We start from the raw sequence: 18,145 nt of genomic DNA, 5'->3' as shown, positions 1-18,145 counted from the left end.
TGGTTTGATCTCTTTGCAGTCCAAGGGACTCTCAAAAGTCTTCTCCAGTACCACAATTCAAAAGCATCAATTCTTTGACACTCAGCCTTCTTAATGATCCAAATATCATATTGGTACATGACCACTGGAAAATCCATAGCTTGGACTATATGGACCTTTGTGGGGAAGTGATGTCTTTCTTTTTTAATATGCTGTCTATGTTTGTCATAACTTTCCTTCCAAGAAGCAAGCATCTTTTAAATTTCATGGCTGCAGTCACTGTCAGCAGTGATCTTTCATTATTAGTATATAGGAATGCAAGAGACTTCTGTGTATTAATTTTGTAACTTGCAACTTTACCAAATTCATTGATGAGCTCTGGTTTTCTGGAAGCATCATTAGGATTTTCTATGTATAGTATCATGTCTTGGAGCCCATGAAAATAAAATCTGTCACTGTTTCCATTTTTTCCTCTTCTATCTGCCACGAAGTGATGAGACCAGATGTCATGATCCTGGTTTTCTGAATGTTGAGTTTGAAGCCAGCGTTTTCACTCTCCTCTTTCACCTTCATCAAGAGGCTCTTTAGTTCCTCTTCATTTTCTGCCATTTGAGTGGTTCAGTTCAGTTCAGTCACTCAATTGTGTCCGACTCTTTGTGACCCCATGAATCGCAGCACGCCAGGCCTCCCTGTCCATCACCAACTCCCGGAGTTCACTCAAACTCATGTCCATCGAGTCGGTGATGCCATCCAGCCATCTCATCCTCTGTCGTCCCCTTCTCCTCCTGCCCCCAATCCCTCCCAGCATCAGGGTCTTTTCCAATGAGTCAACTCTTTGCATCAGGTGGCCAAAGTATTGGAGTTTCAGCCTCAGCATCAGTCCTTCCAATGAACACCCAGGACTGATCTCCTTTAGGATGGACTGGTTGGATCTCCTTGCAGTCCAAGGGACTCTCAAGAGTCTTCTCCAATACCACAGTTCAAAAGCATCAATTCTTCAGCACTCAGCTTTCTTTATAGTCCAACTCTCACATCCATACATGACTGGCTGTCAGTGTACCCTCTCTTAAATCTTTAAGTCTCTGCTCCCCCAAATTCAAGGCAAAGCCTAAGGTCCTCAGCCAGGTTTGCAGACGCAGTGATGGGTGGGTGTGGGAGAAGCTTTACAACAGAGTCTGTTTTCTCACCAGAGTATGTTGTGGTTCAGTCGCTAAATCATGTCTGACTTTTTGCGAACCCATGAACTGCTATCTCCTGGAGTTTGCTCAAACTCATGTCCATTGAGTGGGTGATGCCACCCAACTATCTCATCCTCTGTTGCCTCCTTCTCCTCCTGCCCTCAATCTTTATGGTCTTTACTCTGCCTTCCTTATGGTCCAACTCTCACATCTGTACATGACTACTGTAATAACCATAGCTTAGACTATAGGGACCTTTGTTGGCAAAGTGATGTCTCAGTTTTCTAATACAATGTCTCAGTTAAGTTCAGCCAGTCATATCCAACTCTTTGCAACCCCATGGGCTGCAGTATGCCAGGCCTCCCTGTCCATCACCAACTCCTGGAGTTTACTCAAACTTATGTCCATCAGATTGGTGATGCCACCCAACCATCTCATCTTCTGCCCTCCCCTTCTCCTCCTGCCTTCAATCTTTCCCAGCATCAGGGTCTTTTCCAATGAGTCAGTTCTTCACATCATGTGGCTAAAGTATTGGAGCTTCAGCTTAAGCATCAGTCCTTCCAATGGATATTCAGGACTGATTTCCTTTAGGATTGACTGGCTGTATCTCCTTGCAGTCCAAGGGACGCTCAAGAGTCTTCTCCAACACCACAGTCCAAAAGCATCAAATCTTCAGTGCTCAGTTTTTTGTTTTGTGTTTTTTTTTTTATGGTCCAACTCTCACATCCATACATGACTATTGCAAAAACTACAGCTCTGACTAGACAGACCTTTGTCGGCAAAGTAATGTCTCTGCGTTTTAATATGCTGTCTACATTGGTCATAGCCAAGCATCGTTTAATTTCATGGCTGCAGTCAAAATCGGCAGTGATCTTGAAGCCCAAGAAAATGAAGTCTGTCACTGTTTCCATTGTTTCCCCATCTATTTGCCATGAAGTGATGGGACTGCATGCCATTATCTTCGTTTTTTGAATGTTGAGTTTTAAGCCAGCTTTTTCACTCTCCTCTTTCACTTTCATCAATAGGCTCTTCAGTTCCTCTTCGCTTTCTGCCATAAGGGTGGTGTCATCTGCATATCTGAGGTTATTGATATTTCTCCCGGCAATCTTGATTCCAGCTTCTGCTTCAGCTAGCCCAGCATTTCACATGATGTACCCTGCATATAAGTCAAATAAGCAGGGTGACAATATATAGCCTTGAGGTACTCCTCTCCCAGTCTGGAACCAGTCCATTTTTCCATGTCTGGTGGATGTCTAGGTTTGTCATAAGCTTTTTTTTCCAAGGAGCAAGCATATTTTAATTTTGTGGCTGCAGTCACCATCTGCAGTGATTTTGGAGCCCAGGAAAATAAAAGCTGTCACTGTTTCTATTTTTTCCCCATCTATTTGCCATGAAGTGATGGAACTGAATGCCATGATCTTAGTTTTTTGAATGTTGATGAAGTGAGATTATCATTAAAGCAATAGATAAGTGAACAGGAAGATTATAGAAGTTCAAGAGAAGACAGAAACAAATCTCAGAAACCGAGAAAACTAACTTTGCAAGGGAAATATTATAGTACTGCTAAGAAGTGAATTCCAGCAGCAGGTCTCTGGCATGACTAAGGTGACAGCAGTTAGTGTTGTATAAGGACAGCCACCCTGTCAAGAAACAAACGTTGAGCTACCCTGGTGTGAATATAGGCTTAATGAGGGTTGTTGGGCTTTTGTCTGGTGAGCAGGATGGTGGATACTATACTCCAGGCATTTTTCTAGGTGTAGGGACACAGCAAGAAGCAGAGCAAAGTGCTCTCTTAATGGACCTTACACTGTTTGGGGACAAATAAATGATACAATCTCAGAGAATGGTTAAATGTCACAAGGAATATAAAACTGTGGGGGGGGGTACATATGCTCAGAACAGTATTTGTATAATAAATAATTGAATATTATTTATTCATGCTACATAAGGGATGGCACTTAGGTGGCACCATTACAATCAATATCTGCTTTATGGCAGCAGGACTCAACTCTCTAAATTTGTCTATTTCAGAGCAGAGGTAAGGGACACCCCCAAAGAGGTGTTTAAGTAAAGGCCATGAAGTTTTGTCTTGAATAGAACTGGAAAGATGGGGAGTGCAAATGGGGGTGGATCAATGGATAACTGGACCAGATGGACTCAGAGGCTCTTTGAGTATGCTTAAGAGAGGTCTCTATTATACTGTGAGAGCTAATGCAATTAAAATGTTTGGTTAGCACTGGATATAGGCTCTTGGGTTGTCTGAGATAGACTTTAGCTTTAGAAAATGAAGCACATTGAAAAGCCTTTGATGGACTATTAAAAAAAAAAAAAGAATATACCCATGTAAAGGAACCTGAGCACATAGGTTAATATAAGAAAATGGTTTTATTACTGAAGAAGGCCTATTTATAAACAAAGATTTGGCATATATAATGGAACACATTTTTAGTGTATAGATTTAATTTTAGAATTTTGTCCTGATAACTAGAAAAAATATGGAATCCAAAATTGGCCATATTCTTAGAGAACTGTATTTTGAAATTCATTTTTTCACTATATGTCATTGAACACAGGCTCATGAGCAATCATGTTTAAAGCTAGACTTTTATTTTCTTCCACATTTTAGACACATTTGATCTATATAAGTTTTTCCTAAGGATTTGCTGTTGTCATCTTCCAGATAACATACAATGTAATGCCCGCTAAGACACAAACATTTTCTTATTCACTGCTGTGACTCAGTACCCCAAAGAATGTTTGGGCAAATAGGTGTTCAAAAATTTTTTAAAATCATAGAACACGTGAAGAGAACCAGAGAAGAAATAAAAGGCTAACTGAAGGTGCTTGATGAAGAGACATGAAGAAAAGAGTCACATAAATAATTAGGACTGAAAGTGAAAGTCACTCAGTCATGTCTGACTCTGTGACCCCATGGGACTGTACAGTCCATGGAATTCTCCAGGCCAGAATACTGGAGGGGGCAGCCGTTCTCTTCTCCAGAGGATCTTCCCAACCCAGGGATGGAACCAGGTCTCCCACATTGCAGGCAGATTCTTTACCAGCTGACCACTAGGGAAGCCCAAAAGTGAAAGTGAAAGTCACTCAGTCATGTCCAACTCAATGAGGATTAACCTAATGGTAATAAGGTGAAGTATTTCACACCTATAAGGATAAAAAGGTTTTATCTTTACAAGAGTCATTGTTTCTTTGTGAAGTCATGCAGAAGCAGAATTACTAACACCTGAATTTCATAATAAAGGAGATACAATACAGAAGACCAGTAAAACATGAATTGATACCTATCCATTTAGTCTGAAGGGATACGGTCTCCACCCAAGTGAACTACTGGGCAAATTCTGAGGGTCTCACACAACCTTGGAATCATCATAATGATTTTGAAAGATTAGATATGGCTGATCATGTATGATTTATAAGCACAATTTCTAAATTCTACCTGGGTCGCAAAAACACAATTTTGCTCTTCATTCAAAAAGATGAAGTCAAAAGAAAAATTCAGGACTTGGTCTACAAAATACAGATTCAGAATATTATATAATATAATCACATATGATGTGACCAACTATATGAATCACACACTGATTAATGTTTTAGATGTGAAATCTAGCAAATTGTTTGACTTCTTTTTTAATGAGTTATAGAGTTAAGGACTACTTTTTACCCATAAGCAAAAAAGAATATTCCATAAAATTACAGGCTCTTGATCCTAAAGGCCCACTGGACGAAAAACCAAGATTTACTTTCCTTCACCATTAAGAGTGGAGTGAGCGGACAGGATCCTACAGAACATGGATTTCAGTCAAGGACTATTTAGGAATCAGTGAGCAGATGTTCTAGTCTCAGCTATGAGGCCCTGAGGATATGAAAGTGACAACCGCTTTGATATATGATGGACCAAACTTCTGTTTCTAAGATCACAATTAATTTAAATGATTAAATGGTATTGTCTCATTTAAAAAAGAGCTGTGCTTAATGTTTAATCAAATTCCAGTATACCTCATTCACTATGTTATCATCATTACAGACACCCGAACAACCTGTAAAATGACAGAAGATGAAGCCAGTCTTCAGAGCACTGCTTGGCTTCAGTCTCAGGCCACATCAGTCTCTGGAGAATTCCTGAACTAGGAGAGCCTCCCCAGAGCACAGCTTCATACAGATCTGATCTTCAGAAGATATGCAATATTCCAAAGCAGAAATGTGTGGAGTAGTGAGTCCTTTGATATAATCATGTTTCAAGGATTTCAAACAGCAATAGATTAATAAATTTCTCCTATTAAATTTTTTTTGTTCCTTTAATACTGCTTGAAATTTTCCACTGCTGCTTATTTCATAGGAATACAGGAAGAATCAAGAACATAATATTTATAAAGTGTTTATGGTCCTTGGGGAAAAGGTGTTAAATATCCAGGATTATTTATACATCCTATAAAAATAGAATATAATGTTTTAAAGATCAGAAAATCGTCAATGTACTTTGTTTTGTAGCACAATGTTTTGATAAAGCAAATACCAAGTTGAACTGAAGTTGTATGTGTAGATAAGACTTTAAAGAATATCTAACTTTCTATTACAAACAGCATAAAAATTGTAATGCCTTTATAAGTATATGCCATTTTAACTAATAACTACTGTATTTACTGTCATTAAAAAACAGTAATAATGAATATTATCCACAAAACAGCATATTTAGCTAATTGCTCGTCTGTCACAACTGTGTGATTTATGATACAACATCATTTATTTTTCTGTGATGTTAAAATAACTCTTTTTAAACCAATGCCTATTTTTTAAAATGCCTTCTACCTTTCTGCTGAGCAGGGAGGGAAGTGCAGCATCTTTTCAGAATTTACCTTGAATAATAAATTGTTCCATGTTTTCTTTGAAAGGCTGGATGTGCTCTTTTGAGGACACTTGGTAAACTTTCCCTGCTTCAACTTCACAGGCTGAAATTAAAGAGAGACAGTGTTCAGAATGTCACACTACTAATGGTGCATTAAAACAATTACAAATTGTTTTAGGAAATCCTGTTAACCATGATAACTGATAAATGTCAGCATCTAATGCTGTCAAAAGAAGTCTATCATCAAGGCTTCACTTTAGGGGATTATAAAAAGAAATTAAAAATATTATAGTTGATGTACAACATTATGTTAGTTTCAGGTATACAACAGTGATTCAACATTTAAATACATTATGGAATGAATACCATGGTGAGTCTAGTAACTATCTGTGACCATACAAAGCTATTACAATATTACTGAGTATATTCCTCATGCTGTATATTAAACCCCATTACTTATTTTATATTAAATGCAAGATTATACCTCTTGTCCACATGCCTTTTTCAACCATCCCTGCACCCCTACCCAAGCAACCACAAGCTTATTCTCTGTATCAATGTATCTTTTCTGTTTTGTTTGATCATTTGTTTTGCTTTTTGGATTCCACACATAACTGACAGTCATACAACATTGGTCTTTCTCGTCTGACATATTCCACTTAGCATAATACCCTCCAGGTCCATTTGTGCTGCTCAAGTAGGAATCTTTCCTTTTTCCATGGCTGAATAACATTCCACTGTGTGTGTAGGTAAAACGAGTGTGTGTGTATATATATATACAAAACAGATATACACACATGTATATGTAAAACATGTCTTCTTTATCCATTCATCTATTGGTTGATACCCAGGTTCCTTCCAAATCTTGGCTATTTATAAATTAGGCTTCAACAAACATAGGGGTATATACATCATTTTCAATTAGCATTTTTACTTGTATAAATACCCAGAACTGGAGCTCAGAACTGGTTCCAAATAGGGAAAGGAGTACATCAAGGCTGTATGTTGTCACCCTGCTTATTTAACTTATATGCAGAGTACATCATGAGAAACCCTGGACTGGATGAAGCACAAGCTGGAATCAAGATTGCCTGAAGAAATATTAATGACCTCAGATATGCAGACGACACCACCCTTACTCCAGAAAGTGAAGAAGAACTAAAGAGCCTCCTGATAAAAGTGAAAGGAGAGAGTGAAAAAGTTGGCTTTAAAACTCAACATTCAGAAAACTAAGATCATGGCCTCTGGTCCCATCACTTCATGGCAAATAGATGGGGAAAGAGTGGAAACAATGTCAGACTTAATTTTGGGGGGCTCCAAAATCACTGCAGATGGTGATTGCAGCCATGAAATTAAAAGACACTTATTCCTTGGAAGGAAAGTTATGACCAACCTAGACAGCATATTAAAAAGCAGAGACATTACTTTGCCAACAAAGGTCCGTCTAGTCAAAGCTATGGTTTTTCCAGTGGCCATGTATGGATGTGAGAGTTGGACTATAAAGAAAGCTGAGCGCCAAAGAATTGATGCTTTTGAACTGTGGTGTTGGAGAAGACTCTTGAGAGTCCTTTGGACTGCAAGGAGATCCAAACATTCAATTCTAAAGGAAATTAGTCCTGAATATTCATTGGAAGTACTGATGCTGAGGCTGAAACTCCAATACTTTGGCCACCTGATGCAAAGAGCTGACTCATTGGAAAAGACCCTGATGCTGGGAAAGATTGGGGGCAGGAGGAGAAGGGGATGACAGAGGATGAGATGGCTGGATGGCATCACCGACTCAGTGGACATGAGTTTGAGTAAACTCTGGGAGTTGGTGATGGAAAGGGAGGCCTGGTGTGCTGAAGTCCATGGGGTCGCAAAGAGTCAGACACGACTGAGCAACTGAACTGGACTGATGATATTTCTATTTTCAATTTTTTGAGGAATCGTCATACTGTTCTCTACAGTAGCTGCATGAATTTACATGCCCAGCGACAGTGAATGAGGGTTCCGTTTTCTCCACATTCTCCTCGCCAATAGTTATTTCTTGTCTTTTTGATAATGGTCATTCTAACAGAAGTTAGGTGATAGCGCATTGGTTTTGATTTGTGTTTTCCTGATGATTAGCGATGTTGAGAACCTTCATCATGTGTTTGTTGGCTGTGTTTTTGTCCTTTGGAGAAATGAGTGTTCAGGTCCTCTGCAGTGTTTAACTGGATTGTTTGTTCCTTTTAATATTAGGCTATAAGATTTCTTGATACAACTTGAATATTAAGCCTTCATCCAGTATATTATTCACAAATCATCTTCTCCTATACAGCAGGCTGCCCTTTCATTTTGATGGTTCTTTGGCTGTAGAAATGCTTTTTTGTTTGACAGTCCCATTTGTTTATTTTTGCTTTTCTTACCCTTGCCTGAGGAAACATATCTAAAAAGATATCCCTAGGACCTAAGATGAAAAAAAATATACTGCCTATGTTTTCCTGTAGGTATTTTGTGGTTTCAGGTCTTACATTCGAGTCTTTAACCACTTTACCTCTGAATATGGTGTAAGAAAATAGTCCAGTGTCATTGTTTTGCAAGTGGCTGTCCAGTTTCCCCAAAAGCATTTATTGAAGTGGCTGCCTTTCCCCCACCATATATTATTGATTTCTCTGACATATATTAATTGACCATGTAAGTGTGAATTTATTTCTGGACTTTCTATTTTGTTCCAGTGATACATGAGTCTGTTTTCCTGCCAGTACCAATCATGTTTTGATTACTGTTTCTTTGTAGTGTAGTCTGAAGTCAGGGAATGTGATAGCTTCGGCTTTGTCCTTTCTCAAGATTGCTTTGGGGTCGTTTGTGGTTCCATACAAATTTTAGAATTTATTCCAGTTTTATGAAAAATTCCACTGGTATTTTGTTAGCGACTATGCAGATTACCTTGGGAAGTATGGACATTTTAGCAACATTAATTCTTCCAATCCATAGTCATGGTATGTCTTTGTCTTGTCTTCAGCTTCTTTCATCAACATCTTAAGAGTTTTCAGGTCTTTCCCCTCCTTGGTTAAATTTATTCACAGGTATATTTTTCTTGATGCAGTTGTAAATGGATCATTTTCTTAAGTTTTCTTTCACATAATCATTATCAGTGTATGGAAATGCTGCAGATTTCTGTGTATAGTAAGTCCCCTATATACAATCAAGCTCTGTTCTGAGAGCACGTTCATAAGTCCAATTTGGTCCTAAGTCCAACAAAGATAGTCCAGGTACCCAACTAACACAATCGGCTTTTCACTGCTGTTCTGTGCTTGTGTTCAGACATCCTGAGCGTGAAATAAAGACACTCCCCCACTGTGCTCTTCACAACTGCAAAGCACACTAAAGCACAGTGCTTTAGGGAATGCACACGAGTGACAATGTGCGCCAGACACACGAGCCGACTTATGTGGCTGGATATGTGGACAATGTTCGCATCATTGACAGCCTGCAACCTGAAGGTTCACATTAATATGTGGGGGACTACTCTATTAAATTTTGTACCCTTTACCTTTACTAAATTCATTTATTAGTTCTGGTAGTTTTTTGGCGGTGTCTTTAGAAATTTTTATATATAGTATCATGTTATCTGCAAATAACAAATAAAACAGTGACAGTTTTACTTCTCCCATTCCTATTTGGATTCCTTTTATTTCTTTTCCTTGTCTGATTGCTGTGGCTAGGACTTCTAAAACTACGGTGAATAAAAGTGGCAAGATGGACATCCTTGTTTGGCTCCTGACCTTAGAGAAAATGCTTCTTGCTTTTCAGCAGTGAGTGTGATGTTTGCTGTGGGCTTATCCTACAGAGATTTTGTTATGTTGAGGTACATTCCCTCTATATCCACTTTGTGGAGAGTTCTTATTGTAAACAGAAGTTGAATTCTGTCAAAAGCTTTTCCTTCATCTATTAAAATGATCATATGATTGTTACTCTTCAGTTTGTTAATTGAGGCTTTTCTGAGTCTACGTGCCAAGGCTTTCATCCTAGTCATTTTGAAAAGTAATCTCCAGGTACAAGACACAAAAAAGATTAAAACAGTGATTCTAATGTGCATTATTGTGTGAAGGAGGGAGGGGAAAGAAGGATGCTGACTGGGTTCATAGCTTTGGAGGCTTTGGGATGAAGCACACAGGAAGAAGAGTATTTTTCAGAGAAAAGAAAATTAATTTGCTTTTGAACTCGCTGAGTTTTAAGATGCCAGTGGAACATTCATGTGTAGCTGCCAGCAAGCAGCTGGGTGTGTAAGTCTGCAGATCAGAGTGATATAGGAAAACTCTGAATAAGACCACTTGAGAAAGCATGTCTAGTGAGAAGAAGAGCAAGCCAAGGTTGAACACCTGAGCAATGCCAACTGTAATGAAGAAGCAGAGGAAGAGAAGGCTATGAAGACAGAAGATTTAGAAGGAAATGTCAGATATTATAAGGAGACCAGGACTGAGTGGGACCAGTGAGTTCCAATGAGAGGAATTCTCAGTATTTTGGGTCACTCTCCATACACAAGTGATGCACTTCCATTGACAGATCAAGTGCACAGGCTACAAAAATTTAAGAGGTAAAAGCAACAAAAAGATAAAACGTAACAGCTGTAACTTTCAAAAAGACAGTCCGTTTTTCTGTGCCTGAGGCTTTTTATCTGTAATACACAGTGATGGAACCTGCTTCTTCGGACTGTTACAAGGAATGTCAGTCAATGCATGTAGAGCGCTTAGAACGGAGCCTGGTACATGGTAAGGCCCATGTAAGTTTTCACCACCATTACTGCTATTATCTTTAGTTTTATCAGCAACAGTAGCAGAGCAGGATGGCCTGGAGGCTAACAGCATGGGTTCTGGAGACTGGGTTTATAGTTTACTTACAAGCTGTGAGTCTTTGGCCAGGTATGCACCCCCTCTGTGCCTCAGTTTCTTCATTTGTAATATGGGGTTAATAGTAGTGTCTACTTTGCTATGAAGATGAAAGGGTTTTACATAGATAAAATATGCAGAAGACTACTGGATACACAATAAGAGGATTATCATGTTTGCTACAATTACCACCACCACCAGAGGGACAGCTTCTAACACGCAACAAGAACAGGGAACTCTCCTCTCCCAAGCATTGCACTGAGGCAATGCTTCAGATTGTGGGAATGACATTTATAGGGACAAACTCAGACATGTTAGCATTTCCCATACTATTATTGCACTCTTTACTGGTCATCACTAACCCTGATCTACCTCACACTAGCGATCAACGGCCACATGATGTGTGTGGATGTTGTGGGTGACACAGCTGGACTAGATGACCCTCCAGCTCTCTGTCACCCGCTGTGATACCCCTCAAGGTATCTCTGTTCTCAGAGAGGAGGGACCAGAACTTCAGAGTCAGCAAAGGCATGAACCTCTGTGCGGTGTGAGCAAGCCTCCAAGTTGTTTTCTGGCGGGGAGCTGGTCTCAGCATAAACACATGACATGGGGAGTGCACATTGTTGGCAATGGCCCTTCTTCTCAATGAGGCCTCAGGAAGCACGAAAAGCCAACATTTACTTATTATCATAAGCAATACCATAGAGGTCACTTAGATCATCTAAATGCATTCACTCTATTAAGTGAGGGCAGTCCAAAGCAAAACTAAAATAATTCTAAACTACTTATTTGACATATGTAGTATCTATGTAAACAGCATAATTTTATATAACAAAACTCCACAAGTTTGTACCCTGTAGAATTTAGGAAGAGACAGTGGTATTGATTCTTTAAGCTTCAACATTGAATATACTGAATGACACCAAAACATTATAACATGTGTAAGACATGGAAGCAACCTAGATGTCCATCAGCAAACGAATGGATAAGAAAGCTGTGGTACATATACAGAAGGGAATATTACTCAGCCATTAAAAAGAATACATTTGAATCAGTTCTAATGAGGTGGATGAAACTGGAGCCCATTATACAGAGTGAAGTAAACCAGAAAGGAAAACACCAATACAGTATACTAATGCATATATATGGAATTTAGAAAGGTGGTAACGATAACCCTGTATGTGAGACAGCAAAAGAGACACAGATGTATAGAACAGTCTTTTGGACTCTGTGGGAGAGGCCGAGGGTGGGATGATTTGGGAGAATGGCACTGAAACATGTATATTATCATATGTGAAACGGATCACCAGTCCCGGTTCAATCCATGAGACAGGGTGCTTGGGGCTGGTGCACTGGGATGACGCAGAGGGATGGGAAGGGGAGAGAGGTGGGAGGGGGGTTCAGGATGGGGAACACATGTACACCTGTGGTGGATTCATGTTAATGTATGGCAAAACCACTACAATATTGTAAAGTAATTAGCCTCAAAAAAAAAAAAAAAAAGACATGATGAAGTCATGAAGATTAAGTGCCATGCAGGCATGCACAGTTCCAGGCTTAGGGCACACATGGGGACATTTCCAGTGATGAGGCTCAGTGCTACTGAGGTCAGCCTTTCTACTGATTCATCTCCCATCTTAAGACAGTCCTTCATTTAGTTCTGACCTCTGCTTGCCTCTCATTCACCTCCTCACCTTACTGTCATCCGGCACAGAAGGGAGGCTAATCTTAGGATAGCAAGTTTTGTTTCAAACACGTATTCTGATCACATAACAGTAGATAACTAAAGCATCTACTCTCTCGTCAAAAAAATTCTGAAGAATCAAAACCTAACTCAACAAGGGAGATTACTTTTTCTTTTCCTTTAAATTTAATTAATTTATTTTTGACTACACCAGCACACATGGGATCTTAGTTCCCAGACCAGAAATAGAACTTAAGCCCCCTGCACTAGAAGCCCAGAATTTTAACCACTGGATCTCCAAGGAAGTGCCTACCTTTTCTTTTCTTTCTCTTCATTTTTATTAAACAGAAGTTCATTTTTAAATTTTTATTTATTTACTATTTTACTTTTGGCTTCACTGGGTATTCCTTGCTGCACTTGGGCTTTCTCTAGTTGCAGCAAGCAGGGGCTGCTCTTCATTGCAGTGCACAGATTTCACATTTCAGTGGCTTCTCTTGCTGCAGAGCACAGGCTCTAGGCACACAGGCTTCAGTAGTTGTGGCACACGGCCTTAGTTGCTCCTCAGCAGGTGGAATTTCCCTGGACCAGTGATCAAACCTGTGTCCCCTGCATTGGCAGGTGGATTCTTAATCACTGGACCACAAAAGGAAGTCCCCTACCTTCTCTTTATTGAAGTATAATTGATGTACAAATTATGTAAGTTCCAGGTATACAATATAGTGACAAAGAATTTTAAAAGTTATACTCCATTTATAGTTATTTTAAAATATTGGCTATGTTCTCTGTGTTATAAAATACATCCGTGTAGTTTATTTCATACATGACAGTTTTTACCAACCACTCCTCACTCCCCATATCATCCCTCTCCCTTCCCTCACCCAACTATTAACTACTAGTTTGTTCTCTATAACTGTGAGTGTGCTTTTTTTTTTTTTTTACTAAATCCACTATTTTGCAATATTTTATAGTTCCCATGTGTAAGTGATATCACACAGTATTTTTCTTTCTACCTTTTTTCACTCTGCACAGTACCTTCTAATTCTATCCATGTTGTTGTAAGTGGCAAAATTTCATTCCTTTTTATGGCTGAGTAGTGTTCCATTGTGTATGTGTTTGTGTGTGTGTGTGTGTGTGTGTGTGTGTGTGTGTGTACATCTTCTTTATCCATTCACCTGCTGATGGACATTTAGGTTGCTTCCATATCTTGATAACTGTGAATAATGTTGCTATAAGTATAGGGATGTATGTATCTTTTCAAATTTGTGTTTGTGTTTTTTTTTTAAGACATATACCCAGGAGTGGAATTGCTGGTTCATATGGTAGCTCTATTTTTAGTTTTTTGTAAATCTTCCATAGTGTTTTCCACAGAGACTGCACCAATTTACATTCCCAACAACAGTGCACAAGGGTTCCCTTTTCTCCATGTCCTTACCAATATTTGTTATTTGTGCTTTTCAATGACAGCCATTCTGAAAAGTGTGAGGTGATATCACATTGTGGTTCTGATTTGCATTTCCCGAGCAAAGTCAAGAGTCTTCTCCTGCACCACAAATTGAAAGCATCAGTTCTTCAGCACTCAGCCTTCTTTATGGTCCATCTCTCACATCTGTACACGACTACTGGAAAAATCGTTGCTTTGACTATATGGTCCTTTGTTGGCAAAATGATGTCTCTGCTTTTCAATATGCTATCTAGGTTTCTCAATTTTTCCTACGTTTCTCAAAGTTTGCTGTGAAGGAGCAACTGTATTTTAATTTCATGGCTGCAGTCACCATCCACAGTGGTTTTGGAGCCCCCAAAATAAACTATGGCACTGTTTCCACTTTTTCCCCTTCAGTTTGCCATAAAGTGATGGGACTGGAAGCCAAGATCTTAGTTTTTTGAATGTTGTGTTTTAAGCCAGCTTTCCTCTTTCACCCTTTCCTCCTTCACCCTCATCAAGAAGCTCTTTAGTTCCTCTTCATTTCCTGCCATTAGAATGGTATCATCTGCATATCTGAGGTGGCTGATATTGCTCTTGGCAATCTTGATTCCAGCCTGTGCTTCATCCAGGCTTGTGCTTCATCTAGCCTGGCATTTCACATAATGTACTCTGCATATAAGTTAAATAAGTAGGGTGACAATATACAACCTTGTCCTACTCCTTTCCCAATGTGGAACCAGTCAATTGTTCCATGTACTGTTCTAACTGTTACTTCTTGACTCACATACAGATTTCTCAGAAGACAGATAGGGTGGTCTGGTATTCCTATCTCTTTAAGAATTGCCCAGTTTGTTGTGAAATACACAGTCAAAGGCTTTTGTGTAGTCAATGAAACAGAAGTAGATGTTTTTCTGGAACTCCCTTGCTTTCTCCATGATGCAGTGAATGTTGGTCATTTGATCTCTGGTTCCTCTGCCTCTTCAAAACCCAGCTTGGACATCTGGAAGTTCTCAGTTCATGTACTGCTGAAGCCTAGCTTGAAGGGTTTTGAGCATAACCTTGCTAGCATGTAAAATGAGTGCAACTACAGGGTAGTTTGAACATTCTTGGTATTGCCCTTCTTTGGGATTGGAATGCAAACTGACTTTTTTCAGTCCCATGGCCACTGCTGAAATTTCCAGATTTGCTGAGTTAAAAGTACTAGACAGACCTTTGCCAACAAAGTAAAGTCTCAGCTTTTTAATATGCTGTCTAGATTTCTCATAGCTTTTCTTCCAAGAAGCAAGTGTTTTTTAATTTCATGGCTGCAGTCACCATCTGAGGTGATTCTGGAGCCAAAGAAAATAAAGTCTGTCACTGCTTCCATTGTTTCCTCATCTATTTGCCATGAAGTGATGGGACCAGATGACATAATTTTAGTTTTTTGAATGTTGAGTTTTAAGTCAGTTTTTTCACTCTCCTCTTTCACCTTCATCAAGAGGTTCTTTAGTTCCTCTTCTCTTTCTGCCATAAGAGGGGTGTCATCTGCATATCTGAGGTTATTGATATTTCTTCAGGCAATCCTGATCCCAGCTTGTGCTTCATCCAGCCTGGCATTTCACATGATGTACTCTTCATGTAAATTAAACAAGCAGGGTGACAATATACAGCCTTGACATACTCCTTTCCCAGTTTGGAACCAGTCCGTTGTCCCATGTCTGTTCTAACTGTTGCTTCTTGACCTGCATACAGATTTCTCAGGAGGCAGGTAAAGTGGTCTGATAGTCCCATCTGTTTTAAGAATTTTCCAGTTTGTTGTGATCCACACAGTCAAAGGCTTTACTGTAGTCAATAAAGCAGAAGTAGATGTTTTTCTGAAATTCTCTTGCTTTTTCTATGATCCAGTGGATGCTGGCAATTTGATCTCTGGTTCCTCTGCCTTTTCTAAAAAAATCCAAGTCGAACATCTGGAAGTTCTTGGTCCATGTACTTTTGAAGCCTGGCTTGGAGAATCTTGAGCATTAATTTGCTAACATGTGAGATGAGTTCAGTAGTGCAATTGTTTGAACATTCTTCAGTATTGCCCTTCTTTGGGATTGGAATGAAAACTGGCCTTTTCTAGTCCTGTGGTCACTGCTAAGTTTTCCATATTTGTTGGCATATTGAGTGCAGCACTTTCATAGCATCATCTTTCAGGATTTGAAATAGCTCAACTGGAATTCCATCACCTCCACTAGCTTTGTTCGTAGTGATGCTTCCTCAGGCCCACTTGGCTTTGCATTCCAGGATGTCTGGCTCTAGGTGAGGGATCACACCATCATGGTTATCTGGGTCCTTAAGACCTTTTTGGTAGAGTTCTTACGTTTATTCTACCCACCTCTTCTTAATATCTTCTGCTTCTGTTAGGTCCATACCATTTCTGTCCTTTTTTGAGCCCATCTTTGCATGAAATGTTCTCTTGGTATCTCTAATTTTCTTGAAGAGATCTCTAGTCTTCCCCATTCTATTGTTTTCCTCTATTTCTTTGCATTGATCACTAGGAAGGCTTTCTTATCTCTCCTTGCTATTCTTTGGAACTCTGCATTCAGATGGGTATATCTTTCCCTTTCTCCTTTGTCTTTAACCTCTCTTCTTTTCTTGGCTATTTGTAAGGCCTCCTCAGACAGCCATTTTGCCTTTTTGCATTTCTTTTTCTTGGGGATGGTCTTGATCCCTGTCTCCTATACAATGTCACGAACCTCCGTCCATAGTTCTTCAGGCTCTCTGTCTATCAGGTCTATTCCCTTGAATCTATTTGTCACTTCCACTGTATAATCATAAGGGATGTGATTGAGGTCAAACCTGAATGGCCTAGAGGTTTTCCCTACTTTCTTGAATTTAAGTCTGAATTTTTCAATAAGCAGTTCATGATCTGAGCCACAGTCAGCTCCTGGTCTCTCTCTCTCTCTCTTTTTTGCTGCTTGTATAGAGCTTCACCATCTTCAACTGCAAAGAGTATAATCAATCCATGAGCACCCATATTTGATGCTCTCAGGGGAGCACCTAAGGGGCAGGATTTCACTCCTCCTTGACAGTGATGCTTATATCTTTGGTACTCACGGCACCTAGCAAAGGTCTATCATGCCTCAGGCACACAATACATATTAAGTATTTAGGAACTATAAGCAAACTATATAATGTTACTATGGTGATTTAAATCTATATAAAATCATCTATGAGCAGAATATAACAACTCTATAAATTTGATTATAGATCACTAGGGTAGAATCTCTTTAAAAAGTTGTATCATCTTTTTGGCTTCTGGGGTAAATCAGCCTCTTCTCATCTAGCGATACAACATGCAATGAAAATCTCACATAAATGTCCTCCCTGACTATGCTTAAATAGTGAGAAAGAGGCTTAAATTGAAAGTTGTGGTATTCTCAACTCCATAAATGAAGAAACTTCAGGAAAAGAAGAAGTAGGTGCGTGAAATAGGTGAAAGGGATTAAAGAGGCACAAACTGCCAGTTACAAAATAAATAAGTCACAGGGATGCAAGGTACAGCATAGGGAATATAACACTGTAATAACGCAGGTGCATAACATATGAAAATTTTCTTGTTGTTCAGTGCAGTACGCCAGGCTTCCCCAACCCTCACTATCTCCTAGAGTTTGCCCAAGTTCATGTCCACTGAATCCGTGATACCATCCAATAATCTCATCTCTGTCACTCCCTTCTCCTCCTGCCCTCAATCTTTCCCACCCTCAGGGTCTCTTCCAATGAACTGGCTCTTCACATCAGGTGGCCAAAGTATTGGAGCTTCAGTATCAGTCCTTCCAATGAGTATTCAGGGTTGATTTCCTTTTAGGATTGACTGGTTTGATCTCCTTGCTGTCTAAGGGACTCTTAAAAGTCTTCTCCACCACTGCAATTTGAAAACATCAATTCTCTGGTGCTCAGCCTCCTTTATGGTCCAACTCTCATGTCTGTACATGATCACTGGAAAGATCATAGCTTTGACCATACGGACCTTTGTCATTATTAAGTTGTACACCTGAAACTAATAATAATATTATAAGCCAACTGTACCTCATTTATAAAGGTAGGACAGATGAAAGGATTTTTATTTACAAAAAATAAAAAATTGTAAACTATTTGCTTTTGTGCATTACTTTAAATTTACCATTCTGAAGAATTTCAAAGTCT

General features: G+C 39.3%; 1 protein-coding gene across 1 annotated transcript in view; it reads right to left on the bottom strand.

Moving 5' to 3' along the window:
* Window positions 1–18,145, bottom strand: part of LOC122446681 (formin-2-like) — a 336,772-nt gene that overhangs the window by 64,172 nt on the left and 254,455 nt on the right. Inside the window, 1 exon segment of the mRNA XM_043477163.1 lies at window positions 6,029–6,121. Within this exon segment, the coding sequence (XP_043333098.1) occupies window positions 6,029–6,121 (93 nt within the window).

This window comes from Cervus canadensis, chromosome 8 (genome assembly GCF_019320065.1).
Source record: "Cervus canadensis isolate Bull #8, Minnesota chromosome 8, ASM1932006v1, whole genome shotgun sequence".
NCBI classification, from domain to species: Eukaryota; Metazoa; Chordata; class Mammalia; order Artiodactyla; family Cervidae; genus Cervus; species Cervus canadensis.
This window is presented reverse-complemented; position numbering and strand designations above follow the sequence as displayed.